This window comes from Cygnus olor, chromosome 4 (assembly GCF_009769625.2).
Source record: "Cygnus olor isolate bCygOlo1 chromosome 4, bCygOlo1.pri.v2, whole genome shotgun sequence".
In the NCBI taxonomy this organism is placed as follows: Eukaryota; Metazoa; Chordata; class Aves; order Anseriformes; family Anatidae; genus Cygnus; species Cygnus olor.
Genome location: NC_049172.1, coordinates 30,210,007 through 30,225,863, shown reverse-complemented (window position 1 = coordinate 30,225,863; position 15,857 = coordinate 30,210,007). Strand labels below are relative to the sequence as shown.

Here is a 15,857-nt window from a genome sequence, read left to right as displayed (position 1 = left end):
AATCACCAATTCTGCTCAGCTAATACTTTGGTAACATTGCTAAGTGGATTGTTCCTAAAACAGGTAGAATAAAAAGTATTTCTCACACTGAAGACTTTGCTGCAATGTTACTGCTAATGTACCCTAACCTAGCTCTGGGCAAAGCTCTTTGAAGCTCTATGGCATATTAAAAGTGCCATATTACATATTCCCCAGTACTTATTCGGAGAGAGAAGCATTTTTAAATCTCTGGTCTGAGAGTGATACTTAATGATAAGCTAAGCAAAACCAACAACAGCAGATAAAAACAGCAGTTGTTTAATACAAAAAAAAAATAACAGAACAGCATTTGTGATGTAGTTTTCACCGAGTCCACGTTTGTTTATATGAACAATTTCTGACATGACAAGTTGCAAAAACATATGAAAAGTTAAATCATAACATAAATGTACTCTATAACTTTGGACAGAAGACAAGTAAAGTTGCCAGTAATCATCTATGGATATTTGTTTTCAAAATACAAACTCTCTGAGTATCTTCAGACATTTTTTTCCTTAATCTGCTCCCCAGTTAAGTATTTACATTTAGAAACATATTTAAGCACTTCATATATATATATATAAATTCATTAGTCTTCTGTGCACTTAGAGGGCTGAATGAGCAAACTTCTACCCTAGATAAGAGTCAGCTTTCTCTGAATAAATATTCCTACTACATCATTATGTAGTGATAAAAGTGTAATGTTATCAGTCTAATAACTTCTGCGTAATCATCTGCTCTAGATACATCACTAGGTCAGTTATCATTCTGTACTCATATCATGTTAATTATAAAGTGCTGCAAAAATTATCAATGCAGTTAAATTTTAAATAATTGTAGGACTGAAAATCTGTTCCTCCTGTGTGATCTTCTGAGATCTTTGTTGCAGTTGACCATAATATTCCCCCCATAATCAGCCTGATTTGCTCGTCATACATGTAAACTAGTTGTTTTACTAATATGAAGCCAGTGAATGGAATAAGTTGAGAAGCCTTACAGTAAATAATAACCATGCAGCTTACCTTAGTTTTCTTGTTCCTAAACCAGCCACCAGTGCTTGAATTTAGTTTGGTACAAAACTGTACATGGAGAAATATAGAAATGTAATCAGATCTCAAAAGGTACTGAGCTTTTCTCCTTTCAGAGGAAACTCTGAATGTTACATTCTACCTGGGCAAGTTGAAAGCACATGTTATGATATTTTTTGAAGTCTAAGAGGAAGCCCTACTGGTTTGTCTCAGATACATTTAGCACTGTGTGTCAGCGTCCTGTAGTTACAGGCTCTGAAAATCCCTTGAATACAAAATACAGGTGCACTCATACCTTTATAAATAGTCCTTCCACTTTCAGATTTACAACTTTTTCCTAACTTCCATTAGGGTTTGATAATGTCCAAACATGCAGTCTAAATCTATGTAGTTATTGGATTTACGATGTTCTGTTCTAAATTTAAAATGCAAACAATAAGACCAACATAAAACCTTCAGTCATACCTCCTGGGCTTTTGATCACGACATGTCTTATGAAATAAGGCTCAGCCTGGTGAGAAGTGATCTGGACTGACTCCACTAAAATCAATGGAAAGGCTCCCACTGACCACTGACATCAGTGAGCAAAGATTCATAACTTACCTAAATTAGGAAACTAATAAAAAGCTCAGATGTTTCAAAAAAATGTGTGACTCACGTGCTAGCTTTTCTAAATAGCACTGGATAAGATTTTTGGAAACGCTGTTCTAGCAGTGATTTTTTTCTCTAAATGGGATGAAGTCTAGATTGCGATCTGCAACCTGTCACAGAAACAGCAGATATAAAATACAGTATCTTCCCATGTAGTCTGTGATACATAACTCTCATAAATAAATGCCTTAATTTTTATCTTAGACTTAATTTGTAATAGAGTGGATATGCTTTATACTTTGCTTAAAATTAGGTTTACTGTTGTTTCACACTACTGAATAGTTCTTATATTCCATCTTGAAACTGGTTGTTGAAATGGACTCTTAATTTATTACTAGCAAATCTCTAGACTAAATGGTTATGTGCGAATACCACAAGTAGAATAAAAAATATTTTAAAGTAAAAAATGTTAAAAATACAAACACTTCAGCAATCATATCCACTTAAAACTCTGCATGCATTGTGCCTAATCATTTACACCTCTGTAGACTGGATCTTTACATCATAAATGGGGCATTAGAAAAGCATCAGCTACTATCGCATTTCTGACTATAACTTACTAGCAAGAATAAAAAGGAAGGGAATAGAAAGAACACCATGCTATGGTGTTTTATCTTTTTTTCACTAGCAGGGTCTTTAATTATGTAGTACTTAATAGAGCAAAGTAGCCTGAGCTATTTTGAGAGCACAAGTTTCCTCACTGTTAAGAAATTTGGCTTCTGGACCATTTTGCTGATAGTTCTGCAAAACTGTTTTTTTGGCAGTTAGGCAGTGATTGTAGTACGTGTGCATTTGTTTTTTAATCACAGTGTCATAGCCACATTTTTCCAGTCCAGTGAAGCAAGAACAGGCATGCAGATTTAATTTAAGATGTTTTGTGACTCTCCGGAGGAGTTCTTCACTGGCTAAATGCACTTACCATTGTTTTGCTCCCAGGCCTAAGAGGTCTCAGAACAAAAGGCAGCATTCAGCTCCCCAGATCGAAAGTTCACTTATAGATGTTCGTTAAGGTCTCTGTAGCTCATAGGCTGCATATACAATGGAAGTCACAAATGTGAATTTCAGAAAGAACTGGGGCAGCAAACTGTTTGAAGTCTGGCACATATTTGCCTCTAAAAAGTACAGGTCTCACCTGTTACTGGGGACAATGCAATCAGCAGGTGACTGGTTGCCTTGTTAAATAAGTTATACTACCTCCTTTAAAAAGGGCCTATAAAATTCAACAGGATGAAAGTAATAAAATTCTGTATAGTTGTCATAATGTTTTCGTATGTGTTTCTTTGAAGGTTTATAGAATTTTGAACTTTGAAGTTTTATAGAATTATTGCAGTGCTAGAGATTTGTTAAATCATATTTTACATTTCCATAGCAGAAATCTAAATTTGTACGGGATGTTTGAAACCATCTATGCAAAAGATATATGTTTTAATATTACAAGATTGCTCGTAAGGGATAGGAAATTTCAGAGAGCATAAGTTTCCCATTTTTGCCTCAAAACATTGCAGGCAAGCTTGACAAGTCTATTTTTCAAATTAAAGCTAATAATGAATGATCATATACTTAGTCTCATGTTTTCATGGCATGGTATTTTTTTTCTATTGTACTTACATTTAAATCTCACTTCTTAATTCTATGAGACAAAATTCATGTTTGAGCCCTAGATTGTAAATTCTGTTTATAAAGCAAAAAGAAAACACTTGGAGGTCAGCAGCATCTTCAGAAGGTATCATATACTTGGCAACAGATCAAATTTTTGAGCTTCACGTGGAAATGTTTCATATATGTAGTTGTATATAATACAAGAGTTGTATATAATAGAGCTGTTGACATGTTGCAGGGAAGGGATGCCATCCAGAGCTACCTTGGCAGGCTTGAGAGATAGGCCTGTCTGAATCTAATGAGGTTCAACAAGACGAAGTGCAAAGTCCTGCACTTGGTTCAGGACAATCCCAAACACAAATACAGGCTGGATGGACAATGGTTTGAGAGAAGGACCCGGGGGGTGTTGGTTGACGAGAAGCTCAACAGGAGTCATCAATGTGGGCTTGCAGTTCAGAAAGCCAAAAGCACCTTAGCCAGCAGGGTGAGGGAGGGGATTGTTCCCCCTCTACTCCACTTGTGTGAGACCCCACCTGGAGTGCTCCGTTCAGCTCAGGGCCCCCAGCACAAGGACATGGACCAGTTACAGCAGCTCCACAGGAGGGCCACGAAGATGATCAGAGGGTTGGAGCACCCCTCCTATGAAGACAGGCTGAGGGAGTTGGGGTTGCTCAGCCTGGAGGAGAGAAGGTTCTGGGGAGACCTTCCAGCAGCCTTCCAGTACCTAAAGGGGGCCTACAGGAAAGCTGGGGAGGGACTCTTGGTCAGAGAGTGTAGGGATAGGACAAGGGGTAATGGCTTTAAACTAAAAGAGGGGAGATTTAGATTAGATACAAGGAAGACCTGGATCCATACAAGTCCATGGGTCCGGATGGGATTCATCCCAGGGTGCTTAAAGAGCTGGCTGACGTCATCGCAGGACCTCTCTCAATTATTTTTCAATGATCTTGGGAATCTGGAGAGGTCCCATTGGACTGGAAGCTGGCAAATGTTGTGCCAATTTTCAAGAAGGGTAAGAAAGAAGACCCTCGCAATTACAGGCCTGTCAGTCTCACGTCAGTGCCTGGTAAAATTATGGAGAGGATGATCCTTGAAGTTATTGAAGCGCACCTGGGAGACAATGCAGTCATTGGTCCCAGCCAACATGGGTTCATGAGGGGTAGGTCCTGCCTAACGAATTTGATTTCCTTTTATGATAAGATCACCCATCTAGTCGATCAAGGGAAACCAGCTGATGTGATCTTTTTGGACTTCAGCAAAGCTTTTGACATGGTTTCCCATAGGATCCTACTGGACAAAATGTCCAGCATACAGCTAAACAAAAACATCATACGATGGGTGAGCAATTGGCTGACGGGCAAGGCTCAAAGGGTTGTGGTAAATGGGGCCACATCTGGCTGGCGGATGGTCACTAGTGGGGTCCCTCAAGGCTCCATTTTAGGGCCAGTCCTCTTCAATGTTTCTATAAATGATTTGGATGTAGGACTAGAAGGTGTTTTGAGCAAATTTGCTGACGACACCAAACTTGGAGGAGTTGTGGACTCGGATGAGGGTGGAAAGGCCTTGCAGAGAGATCTGGACAGATTGGAGAGCTGGGCGATCACCAACCACACGAAGTTTAACAAAAACAAGTGCCGGGTCCTGCACCTGGGACAGGGCAACCCTGGCTATACGTACAGACTGGGCAACGAGATGCTGGAGAGCAGCCCCGCAGAGAGGGATCTGGGGGTTGTGGTTGACAGCAAGTTGAATATGAGCCAGCCGTGTGCCCTGGCAGCCAGGAGGGCCAACCGTATCCTGGGGTGCATCAAGCACGGCATTGCTAGTCGGTCGAGGGAAGGGATTGTCCCGCTCTACTCTGCGCTGGTGCGGCCTCACCTCGAGTACTATGTGCAGTTCTGGGCACCACAGTACAAAAAGGACATTAAACTGTTGGAGAGTGTCCAGAGGAGGGTGACGAAGATGGTGAAGGGCCTAGAGGGGAAGACATATGAGGAGCGGCTGAGGTCACTGGGCCTGTTCAGCCTGGGGAAGAGGAGGCTGAGGGGGGACCTCATCGCAGTCTACAACTTCCTCGTGAGGGGGAGTGGAGAGGCAGGTGACCTATTCTCTGTTATCACCAGTGATAGGACCTGCGGGAACGGTGTTAAGCTGAGGCAGGGGAAGTTTAGGCTGGACATCAGGAAGAGGTTCTTCACCGAAAGGGTGGTTGCACACTGGAACAGGCTCCCCAGGGAAGTAGTCACTGCACCAAGCCTGTCTGAATTTAAGAAGCATTTGGACGGTGCACTTAGTCACATGGTCTAAACTTTTGGGCAGACCTGTGTGGTGCCAGGAGTTGGACTTGATGATCCTTATGGGTCCCTTCCAGTTCGGGATATTCTATGATTCTATGAAGACATTCTTCGCTCAGAGGTTGGTGAGGCCCTGGCACAGGTTGCCCAGAGAAGCTGTGGATGCCTCATTCCTGGATGTGTTCAAGGCCAGGCTGGATGGGGCTTTGGGCAACCTGGTCTGGTGGGAGGTGTCCCTACCCATGGCAGGGGTTGGAACTGGATGGTCTTGAAGGTCCCTTCCAACATAAACCATTCTTTGATTCTATATGGCCAATTATTTTTTTTTTCTGTCATCGCCATTCATTCACATTACGTGGCACTGAAATAATCAGATTTACTGATGTACTGATGTAAACTATCAGCAAATTTAATAGCTTTGCTGAAGCTCTTGAGGCTTTTAATCAACTTCTTTGCTCATATCTTTAAAGATTGTTGATAACAAAGTGGAACTTTATATTTCACTAGACTTTTGTCTCTTCTGGTCTCCAACGTCATGGCTTACTGCTAAGGGAGCTTTTGAGCAACACAAGGTTTTATAGATATATTTATGTTGTTACCTTATTTACTTTGTCACATTTATTTCAAAAATGGAAAATAGTTCCAGAAAAACAGAAGAGAAAATTGAAATAATGTATTTAGATCAAAGGTACTGTTATATAAACTAGAAAACTTCCTTTGTGCAAGTGTTTTACAGGAATAAAGGTACAATATTGAGAAGTTATTTATCTTTTGGAAATTTGAGCCTGCTTATTTTCTTAAAAGTTGCAGATTAATTAAGTTATCTTAAAATCAAGGATGAACTCATGTGAGCAGGAAATCTAGCTCATCCAGAAAAGTGTAAACCTTATTTGAATTGATTTAATTCCTGTTGTTGGGGTTTTTTGTTTGTTTGTTTTGTGATTACTTTGTCACATATAAGTAGGCAAGCTAGTCTTACATTAATCAGCAGGTGCAGGAAGCAGTCAATGTGCAGTAACATAAATTTTGGTATGTGCTAAATTGGCTTTGCCTTGACGAGTAAGCATCCAGTTTTTAGGTACTCCATTTTCTCCACCTGGGTATCTAAACTGGGGGTGTGAAATTTACTCCCAGAGTCAAATGTTCCAGACACTGCAACACTCCTCTCTGTAAAATCTCAGTACAGTTTTGGTTTTACTATAATTTATTAGAATGTATCAGCATATGCCAGCATTAGAAAAGGGCAATTATATTTCTTCATCTGTGAATGTTTTAAAAGGCATTGCTCCTGCATTTTTGTCTGAAGACTACAGGTTTTCCTCATTGTACTAAAAGGTATTTTTATGAAAAGCCTGAAGTAATTTCTTACAGCAAGAGAAAGTATATTTGAATAAATGCAGAGAGAAGTACATCTATGGGTTGTGACCATCAAAAGCAAAGGCAAAATTGAAGGGTAACACAGTGGCTCTTTAGAATGGCAGGCAGCAGTGCTTATGCATTTAACTGATGTGACTTCTCTGCATAATAACCCATGAAGACATGGCCAAGAGAAAGAGAAAGTTGTATAGATAATGTTCTTTTTACAAGATCCATACTAAATAATAAGAGTTGTATTTTTAATTGAGCAAAACAGATATTCTTATTGGATTTGTCATTGAAAGGATTATTCAAATGTGAAGTTTGTCAGGATTAACATACTCTCTCATTCTCATTCCTATCAGAAATGGTAATTGACAACTTCTAGCAAGGAACAGTGCAATAATCTGTATTCAGATAAGTCAAGTTTACAATTACTTACTTCATTTATTCCACATGTGGAAGATTCACTGATGCCTTGTTTTCTCAGATCTCATTTTTACAGAAGTGCAGCCAACATAATCTATTTTAGAACTGGCTCAGGAAAAAGTAATTTCTCATCTGAGCTGTACTCCCCCAAACGATAGATTTGGGATTTCAGGACCACTACTATTACCAGTCATTTCTTAAACAGTTTGGAGAACCTCATCTCAATAGTGGTAAACAGGTCACAAACCTACCATATAAACCCTAAACAATCACAAAGTGATTTACAGTTCTGGCATTCAGTGCTTCAGTGAATGGTTGTACTAAATATAGTTATTTATCTGTGATTCAGTTCACGTAAAATAAAGACTGTCCCACAGTCCGGCACAAAACTTGGCCCAAACCAAACATTTTTGAGGGTCAGAAAACTTTGAATAACCTGTTTTGTTATAGTCAGACTTTCCTTTGTATTTCTAGTAAAAGGCAGGTAAAAACAATGCCATAAGAAAAGCCTATTATTTAAAATGAACTGACCAGAAACTCTAGACAGGTGGAATGGTTCCAATACAAAATAATCCATCTTCTCTCTTATTTTTGCTTTTTTTTCCCCCTTTTCTTTCATGGCCACCCAAAAATACACAGCTGTCTCCTGATTTCCTTGAAACCACTAGTGCACTTCTACTTCATAGCAAACTGCTCCCTCATTCCTGTTAGCGCAGGAGGCACTGCTCATGCTTTCTCTCTGCAAATATGAACTGCAGTGATGGTCACCTTTTGTAAATTCTTTATCACATGGCAAAGCATTTTAAACATGTTAAAGGGTGGAATAAAATATCATCTATCCACTCTTTAGCATCAGAAGCAGGGAAATACAGAAAAAAAAATGATGCTTTATACATCCATTGGCTTACAAGAGTATTAGCATTTATGGCTTTTAACTATTTATTCAGAATCTAAATGGTTATTTGTCCAAACTTTACTATAATTCTAATTATGGATTAGAAATTCTGTATTTTGAGACGGTATTCCTGACAGCAAAGTATTTATTTGCTCTGATTATACTCTGAGAATAAAGTCATTTTTAATATATCTTTACAAATCTCTATTTTAAAATCTGCAGTGAGATATTCATCCCAAATCTTACCTCCTCTGCATGCATAATATTCCCACCTAGGTGCTTCACATCCCAGTTGCTGGTTTTACAAATGAAAGTCAAAGGATGCATTCCTTAAAAAAATATATTCAGAAATAGTGGTAGGGAAGCCCCATTACAGCCCTAACTACAGGACAGCAGGTTTATAAGACACTGCTTGACGTAGGATCTGTTTTTCTCATTTCATCAATTACAGATTCCATATTACAAGTTTGTAAAGTAGTCCTAAAACTGAACTTCTACTGAGTATTCTCTGCAGAGCAATGTATCTGCAGATTTGCAAACTGCTTTCATTTTGTCCAAAATGCGTTAGACTGCTGCTGAAAATCAGCTTAATGATCTGACCTGGCAAAATTGCTAATGGATCAGCGGATACCAGGTGCTTTCAAGGAAATTAATAAAATGTGCTTAAGTGCCTTCTCCGGGTGGGAAGTTGACATTCTTGCAGGGCATAGTTTGGTTCACATGGATTTTCAAGTTAAGGCACTTTTCAAGTCTTTTCTCTTAATAGAGCAATTTCTGAAGACAGGGATTTCTTTCTGCCTCAAATCTTCCATCTATTTAATTTATGCATAACAAGTTAATAACTAGATAAAAGATAGTTTGCCTGAAGTTCCTAATCTTTCAAAATATCTATTAATTAGAATTTATAGTGCATCTTTTCAGCTTAGGTAGTCAGCTCTCAGCACAGCTCCACAGGTAGGTTTAAGGAGATGCTTTCAAGGTAGAATAATTTCCCGGCCTATCTGAGGAAACAGTTGAGTTGTAATGTGGCATGAAGAATGAGATGCCATTTCAGAATGAGAGAACAAAGGAATGAGGTACAAAGGTATGAATATATTTCATTTCTGCCTACCTATTTTCAAGATACAATAGTAGTGCTTACTTGAATATAAACATTCATAGATAAATGTCCATGAGGAATGGTATTTAAGTATAACTAAACTTTTAATATACAGGGGGAAGACCATTGCTAGCATATTATAAAAGTGAAACTAAGACAGTAATGACAAGCTCAGCAGAGCCCTTCTCAGGGTTTTCAAACAACATATTAATGTTGTTTGACAGCAGGTATCATTACAAAATAATGCTTCCAGTTACCACTGATGCTTCACCTCACCAGCTGGTGAGTGTCGACCTAGGGAGCATTTCTGCTACTGGTGCAAATACATGCAAACTCAAAGGGTATGGACATTGTCAGAGCTGAAAAGTTGGTGCTCTGAAAGAAGTGGTCAAAATCATAGTTATCATTTAAGCTTTCCTGGACGAAGTGACAAACCTGCACACTTAAGGAGGTAGGAAAATAAGATTGCTTCCTGTTATTAGAATTCTGTGTAGACAAAAAGTTCTGAAGTAATTACCTTTTTTTGTGTGTATGCAACTGTCACAGAAATGCTGAATTGTTGAAGGTATTAGAAGATGCTCCTACTGTGCAATTTTTAATCTCAGTACATACTGGTGATTAGACAGCCGTATTAAAACAAGGTCATTTACTGTTCTATTAAATCTTCTGGAAAAATTATGTTGTTGAGATAAAAACTGAGAAAAAAAATAGATGCTACTAATCTTAGTGAAGCTATTTTTCTAATGTGTGTGCTATTTTTTTATTAGAAGACAACAATGGTTGGTCTCTACAATTTGACAAGCATTATGCAAAGGACAAGTACAATAAAATGAAATCTCTGTATGCATTTCAGACCAAGACACCTGAGTGTTGTAAGTAGTTATTACTGATAATTCCTGGAAATAAATACATTGCAAATATGCTTATCAAAAATAGAAATACAGTGTGGTTTCATTTGTAGTAAAATAGAATTAATGTCTCAGACTAACAAATGCATTGAAGCTAATTTCTGTTCCAATAAGAGTGACTCATTTTCTGAAAAAGGTGTGCCAAATATACGTCAATTAGGAGGGCAATATAAATATTTATCTAACTATATTAATACAGCTGGAAAGACTATGAAACACATTTTTCAGAGTGAAATAAAGGCAACATTCTTTCAATTCACTTTTTCGCACATCAAATGATTCTTGAACCCTAGTCCACATCTACAGTCTTTTGTCCATTTGTACAGATTTTCTGACGGTTGTCCACTACAAGCACTAAGTTAAAGAACTGTGCCCATTCTAGCAAATATAAAAGGACTGAATAATCTGGGGTCATAAAAATCTGAAAAAGAAAAAACAATGGTATCATGCCATATTCCTGTATCAAGCCTATAGCTCAGCTGTAAAAGTTCTTTCACTGAGGTCAGGAGGTGACAATTTTTTATGCTCCTTTATGTTTAATGCTAGGGCATTCCTAGATCTAAATAAATTATGTAAAACCAATGTATGCCTTAATTTAAATTGTTTAACATAGGCTGCTATGTCTGCCTTTGAGCTCACTGTTCTTTTACACTATATTTCTTTTCTCCCCATCTGATCGTACCACCCACCCAACCTTCTTGCTTTCATGCAGTGGCTGGTGCTGTGCCAGCAGAATGTGTGTGCCAAGGGCTGGAGATCTTCTGCGATGCTGTCAAACTGCGTGCTGTCCCTTCGGTCTCTTCAAACATAACTATGATGTAAGTAAAGCAGAAATGTGGCCTCTTGCTCTGTTTAGGCTTGACTATCAGTTCTACAACCATTTCACAACTCCAGCCATATAGTTATGACCAGTTGGCTCAGCTGGTGTTTGTGAAAGCATAGTATCTCACTGTTGATAAGTCCTTTGATGTTTAAAGTACAGATTTTCACTGCATAAAATGAAAGAAAAGAAACTAAAAAAAAAAAAAAATTTTGTGAAATGGTCATTTTATATTTGTAACAGTGACTTGCAGTAGCAACAATTTCAGAAAACCTAAAGAAATCTTTAAAATAAATGTTTCCTTTTAGGACATAATGCTTAGGACCTTTTCATTGTTCTATGATTCTGGCAATATTCCTAGTCTATAGACTGATAATATCATCATTAACCTTGATCTTAGTAGAACCACCTGGTTGAGCAAACCTTTTTAGTTCTCATTCAATGTCTCTGAATAGGCCATTATTTATAAGGGTTTAATCTCAGCTGGGTCGTCATACAGATATGTATGTGCAATCCAGACTTTCTGAAGAGATCTGCAAATGGTTGATACTCTTTGTTTGCACACAACTGCTTGAGATGCCATTTTCTAAAAGGTGAATAGAGGGCAGTATCACCAGTCCTTACCTGAGGATCTTTCCTATAAAGCAAGGGTACAGACCTTTCTGTTTGGTTCTGTTTTGTGTCCATGCGTGGCTGAGGTTCTTCTTGCTGGGTCTGTGTTCAATTACCACAAAACTTCAATTTAAGTTTAATGCAGAATGTCATATGTATTTAATAATGTATTTAAACTTGCTGTTGGCTCAGAGTCAGCAAAGACTTCAAAAGCAATGGCCCAGTCCTAGCTTGAGAAAAAGCAGTGAGTCAGGTAAGCTGGCTTTTGGGCTAGACTCTGTTCTAGTCCAGCTGTGCCCTAAATTATTTTTGTCCTTGTCAGGAATAAATAAATTGAAATAAATCTGTGTTTTAGTTTATACCCAAATATTTTCAATTCTTGGATTTAACTATTATTTTGTCAACTGCCCTGAGGACATTGAAAAATATTCTTTGATGATAAAGTATTGGGCTTATTGCTTAAATAGGTATGAACATTGAGATTGTCATGTTGCTTTTATTATCTAGCATTAGCAAAGATGCTCTTACTGAATAACAAAAGTCACAGCACTGCAGGAAGCTGGGAGGGAGCACTAGGCTCTCTGAGTCCCATTGTAATGGGCAATTGCCTATTGCAATTGTTGGCTGCCAGGAGGAGAAAGCAGAAAACAACTACGGCCTGTACCACCAATCCCTAGAACAGCAAAATGGCAGACAGTAGAGCATCCCCAGCTCTAATTTGTTGTCATATTCAAAACTAACCCTATTCCATAATCAAACAGCAGCAACACCACTTTTCCTTTCCTTGAGGGACGAGGCGAGGAAGCGTGAGGCAAGGCTGTGTGATGGTGCCCCATGACTACAGCTGTGCTTCATGGCCCACTGCATGGGCTCCACAGCAGGATGGTGTCGATGCTGGGCAATGCAGTCTTCCCAATGCCTCCCAGAAAAACACTGACAGATCTTTACCTGGTATTTATCTTTATTCACTGTCTACTCAAGGATGAGACTGTAGCTCTCTCCATTCCCAGGAAACAGGCCTTTTATTTTTCCCGCCAGCTACCTGTGGCTGTCTGGGCTGACTGAGGACTGCATCTAGAGCAAGTTTCCGAAGGAATCTTCTTGCCTCAGAAATGAGGAGTGTGATTTTTTTTTTTCACTTTGAGAGGGAAAACTCTTGCCTTTCTACCTTGATCAGGAATCTAGTGATACTCTTGGTCTCACATCATTAACATTAATTCATGCTGTTTTAATCACATTTTTAATCGTCTGGAGAGGGAGGATTGGAGGGGTACTGTCCGTATGAAAAACGGAAAATGGGGACAACAGTAGCTTCCAAAATTACAGAAATGGGTAAGATTATCTTACCTATTTGTCTTTTCATGTCTTTTCACGGTCTCCTCCTAATCCATTAACTCAAACTCACTTCTAGCTTAAACTCTTTACTTGAATTGATCAGTGCAGTCAAATCTGATTGAATTTAATGTACTTCAGAAACAGAGTATGACAGCAAAGAGCTGTTCTGTTTTTGGTTAATAAACCATACAGAGACACTCCTAAATATTGATCCTTCTGGAAATATCTACTTATTCCTGCCAAATCATTTGATTTACTGTGAAAATTCATTAAACACAGTGAAGTCATTCGAATTGCATGAAATAGGATAAATTCACCTACAGAGTAGTTTTATTGTGTGCATTCATTCCTACAGGTCTCTTCAGAGGAATCTGCTAAGGAAACTTTCTGCTGATGTTTTCAAGAAATACCGAGACCTTAAAAATCTGTAAGGAAGCATTTCAGCTTAAAATATCTATTTAAGAGCTTTAAATATTTGTTCTCTCTGGTGTCTGTCTCTCTCACACACATACATACACACAAAGCTTAACATCTGAGTGACAAGTCTCAGTTTACACTCAAAATTCTGTTTTGTCTTACTCTTGGGTACATCAGGTAATCATGTAACCCTGTTTGGCTCAATTAGCTTGACTTGACATCCCTCTTTGAGCAAAAACATCATTTCTGCATATTTAATTTTTATTATATTAATTGTTTTATACCAGAAAAATGCTAAAACTTCATCATGTCTGAGCAAAGTTAGATTTATAATGAATAGCAATATGACAAAAGAAAGGAATGTATGAATTCATTTACTCTGCAAAGTGAAAGTCTAAGTTCACTTAGTTTTTTCTGCTGTTATGGGAAGCTTACTCACATGGCACTTGGTTTTGCTTCTATATGTCTGTTACCAATTTGATAATGTTTCAAGTAGTCAGATTGTGTTTTATTATGTCAAAAAATATGTTGTTCAAAAATCATAGCCTTTAATGAGTTTGACTTATATAGAATCAGTGCAATTAAGAATTGCATGCAAAATTCTAGAACAGGGTTCTTACGTTCCTAGAAAACATAAAACTTTTATGGAAACTGCACTGTACTGCAGCACCATCTTGTGTTCACAAAGTTAAGTACCATTACATTAAAGTCTTGGAAGATGTGTTTTCATGAAAAGAAATAGTTATACCTCCCTGTACAAAACATTTGTTGAATTGATGACTATATGTTTTCAGAAAGTTATTGAACAGTGTTTGACACAAACCCATTTTCTAAAAGCTGATTTTTTTGTCACTGTTTGTAACAGGAATGCATCAGAACTGTATGTATCGTTGACTAGTTTAATATAAAGGATTTCTATTTATAGATTTCTCAGAGAATAACACCATAATGCTTTAAAATTATTTTTTAATCATTTAACATTTGCACATTGTAGTATTTTTGATCTTAATATTTCATCAAAGTAGATGACGAAAAACAAGAAAAAAATAGTATTCTTTATTTTACAGAAAATCAGCAAGATTCATTCTACATTATGGTATTATCTTGAAGTGAAGTGTTTTGAAATTTCTCTGGTAGTCTAAAAAGAAATGTCAAAAACATTTGTTTATTTGACATTTGCCACACAAAATGCTCTTGCTTGTAGTGGAGTTCTGGCTAAACATAAAAGTCAGGTCACAAAGGTAAGGACTGAAAGATTGGAACCTAAAACAGAATGTCAAGTACAAGCATTTCTTTGTTCATCTTAAGCAAACCAAGTGTCTCTTTGAATGAATTTTGTAATTTTGCCATGAGTTTTTATTTCTTTTAAAACATTTTTGCAATCTTTTCAACAACAGCTATGAAATTATTATTGTCACATTTAGGGTGTAACAAGTTTGACAGCTTCTTTTCCAGTGTCACATGTAAATTCAATGTAGTTGATAGATTTTAATTCTTTATTTATGATTGCTTTGACTGCATGCCTGAAGAAATCAATTATTGTTATTGTTGTATCTTCTTAGGTATCTTCAGAATAATAAAATCAGAGCTGTGTCCAAACATGCTTTCAAAGGTTTATACAACTTGACAAAACTGTAAGTATTGCTTTAGGACTGTTTAAATGAAGAGCATCATGAACAGCTCTGAGAATTGCTACAAATATCTCTCTTATTTGTTTCAGTGTTAGGGAATTGCAAAATGATTGGTGATATGATTGAGAAAATGATATATAAAGAGCTATTTGTGCTATTTCTATCTATTTGAGTTTATCTGATAGGACAATACTTTGAAAATACAAGTGAGCTCTATACTATACTCCTATTCCCCAACTATGTGGAATGGAAGAAGGAGACAGTGTGGTAGTTACTTTGCATAAAGGCAGAAAGAATGAAAAAGAAGTGAAACAAAAGCAAGAATTTGCATTGAATGGAAACTGTTTAACATGCTATTCTGGTTTACAGAAGCAAACCAAAGCAACCAGTATCGGTAATAAAAAGAACGCTTTTTTTTTCTTTATTATGCAGCAGCTTTTTGAAAGGTGTTTTTAACTTTTAAGGAAATATTTCAGTGAAAGAGATGATACATAAATTACATTGTTCTGTTTTTTGTTTGTTTGTTTCTATAGTGTTTTTTAAGGTTTGTGGGTTTTTTTCTGTTCTACATTTTACTTTTCCTTCATGAGTGTGGTTGATGATTATCTGTTATTACAGCTGCTGTTATTACCTTCCCAGACCATTTATAGTGCCACCCTTCATTTCTCTGGGTTTCCTTTCCCATGATTCTGGTATCTACATTCATGACTAATGTCCTTAGCAAAGACTGAGCATGATCCCAGAAAAATTCATGGAACTAATCAC

The 15,857-nt window shown here is 37.4% G+C and overlaps 1 protein-coding gene across 2 annotated transcripts in view; it reads left to right on the top strand.

The window, feature by feature from the left end:
• Positions 1-15,857, top strand: part of RXFP1 (relaxin family peptide receptor 1) — a 55,631-nt gene that overhangs the window by 23,774 nt on the left and 16,000 nt on the right. For both annotated transcript variants that reach the window (XM_040555183.1, XM_040555182.1), the window contains exons 4-7: positions 10,137-10,241; positions 10,990-11,095; positions 13,400-13,471; positions 15,024-15,095. In XM_040555183.1, the coding sequence (XP_040411117.1) occupies positions 10,137-10,241; positions 10,990-11,095; positions 13,400-13,471; positions 15,024-15,095 (355 nt within the window). The remainder of the gene's footprint in view (positions 1-10,136; positions 10,242-10,989; positions 11,096-13,399; positions 13,472-15,023; positions 15,096-15,857) is intronic.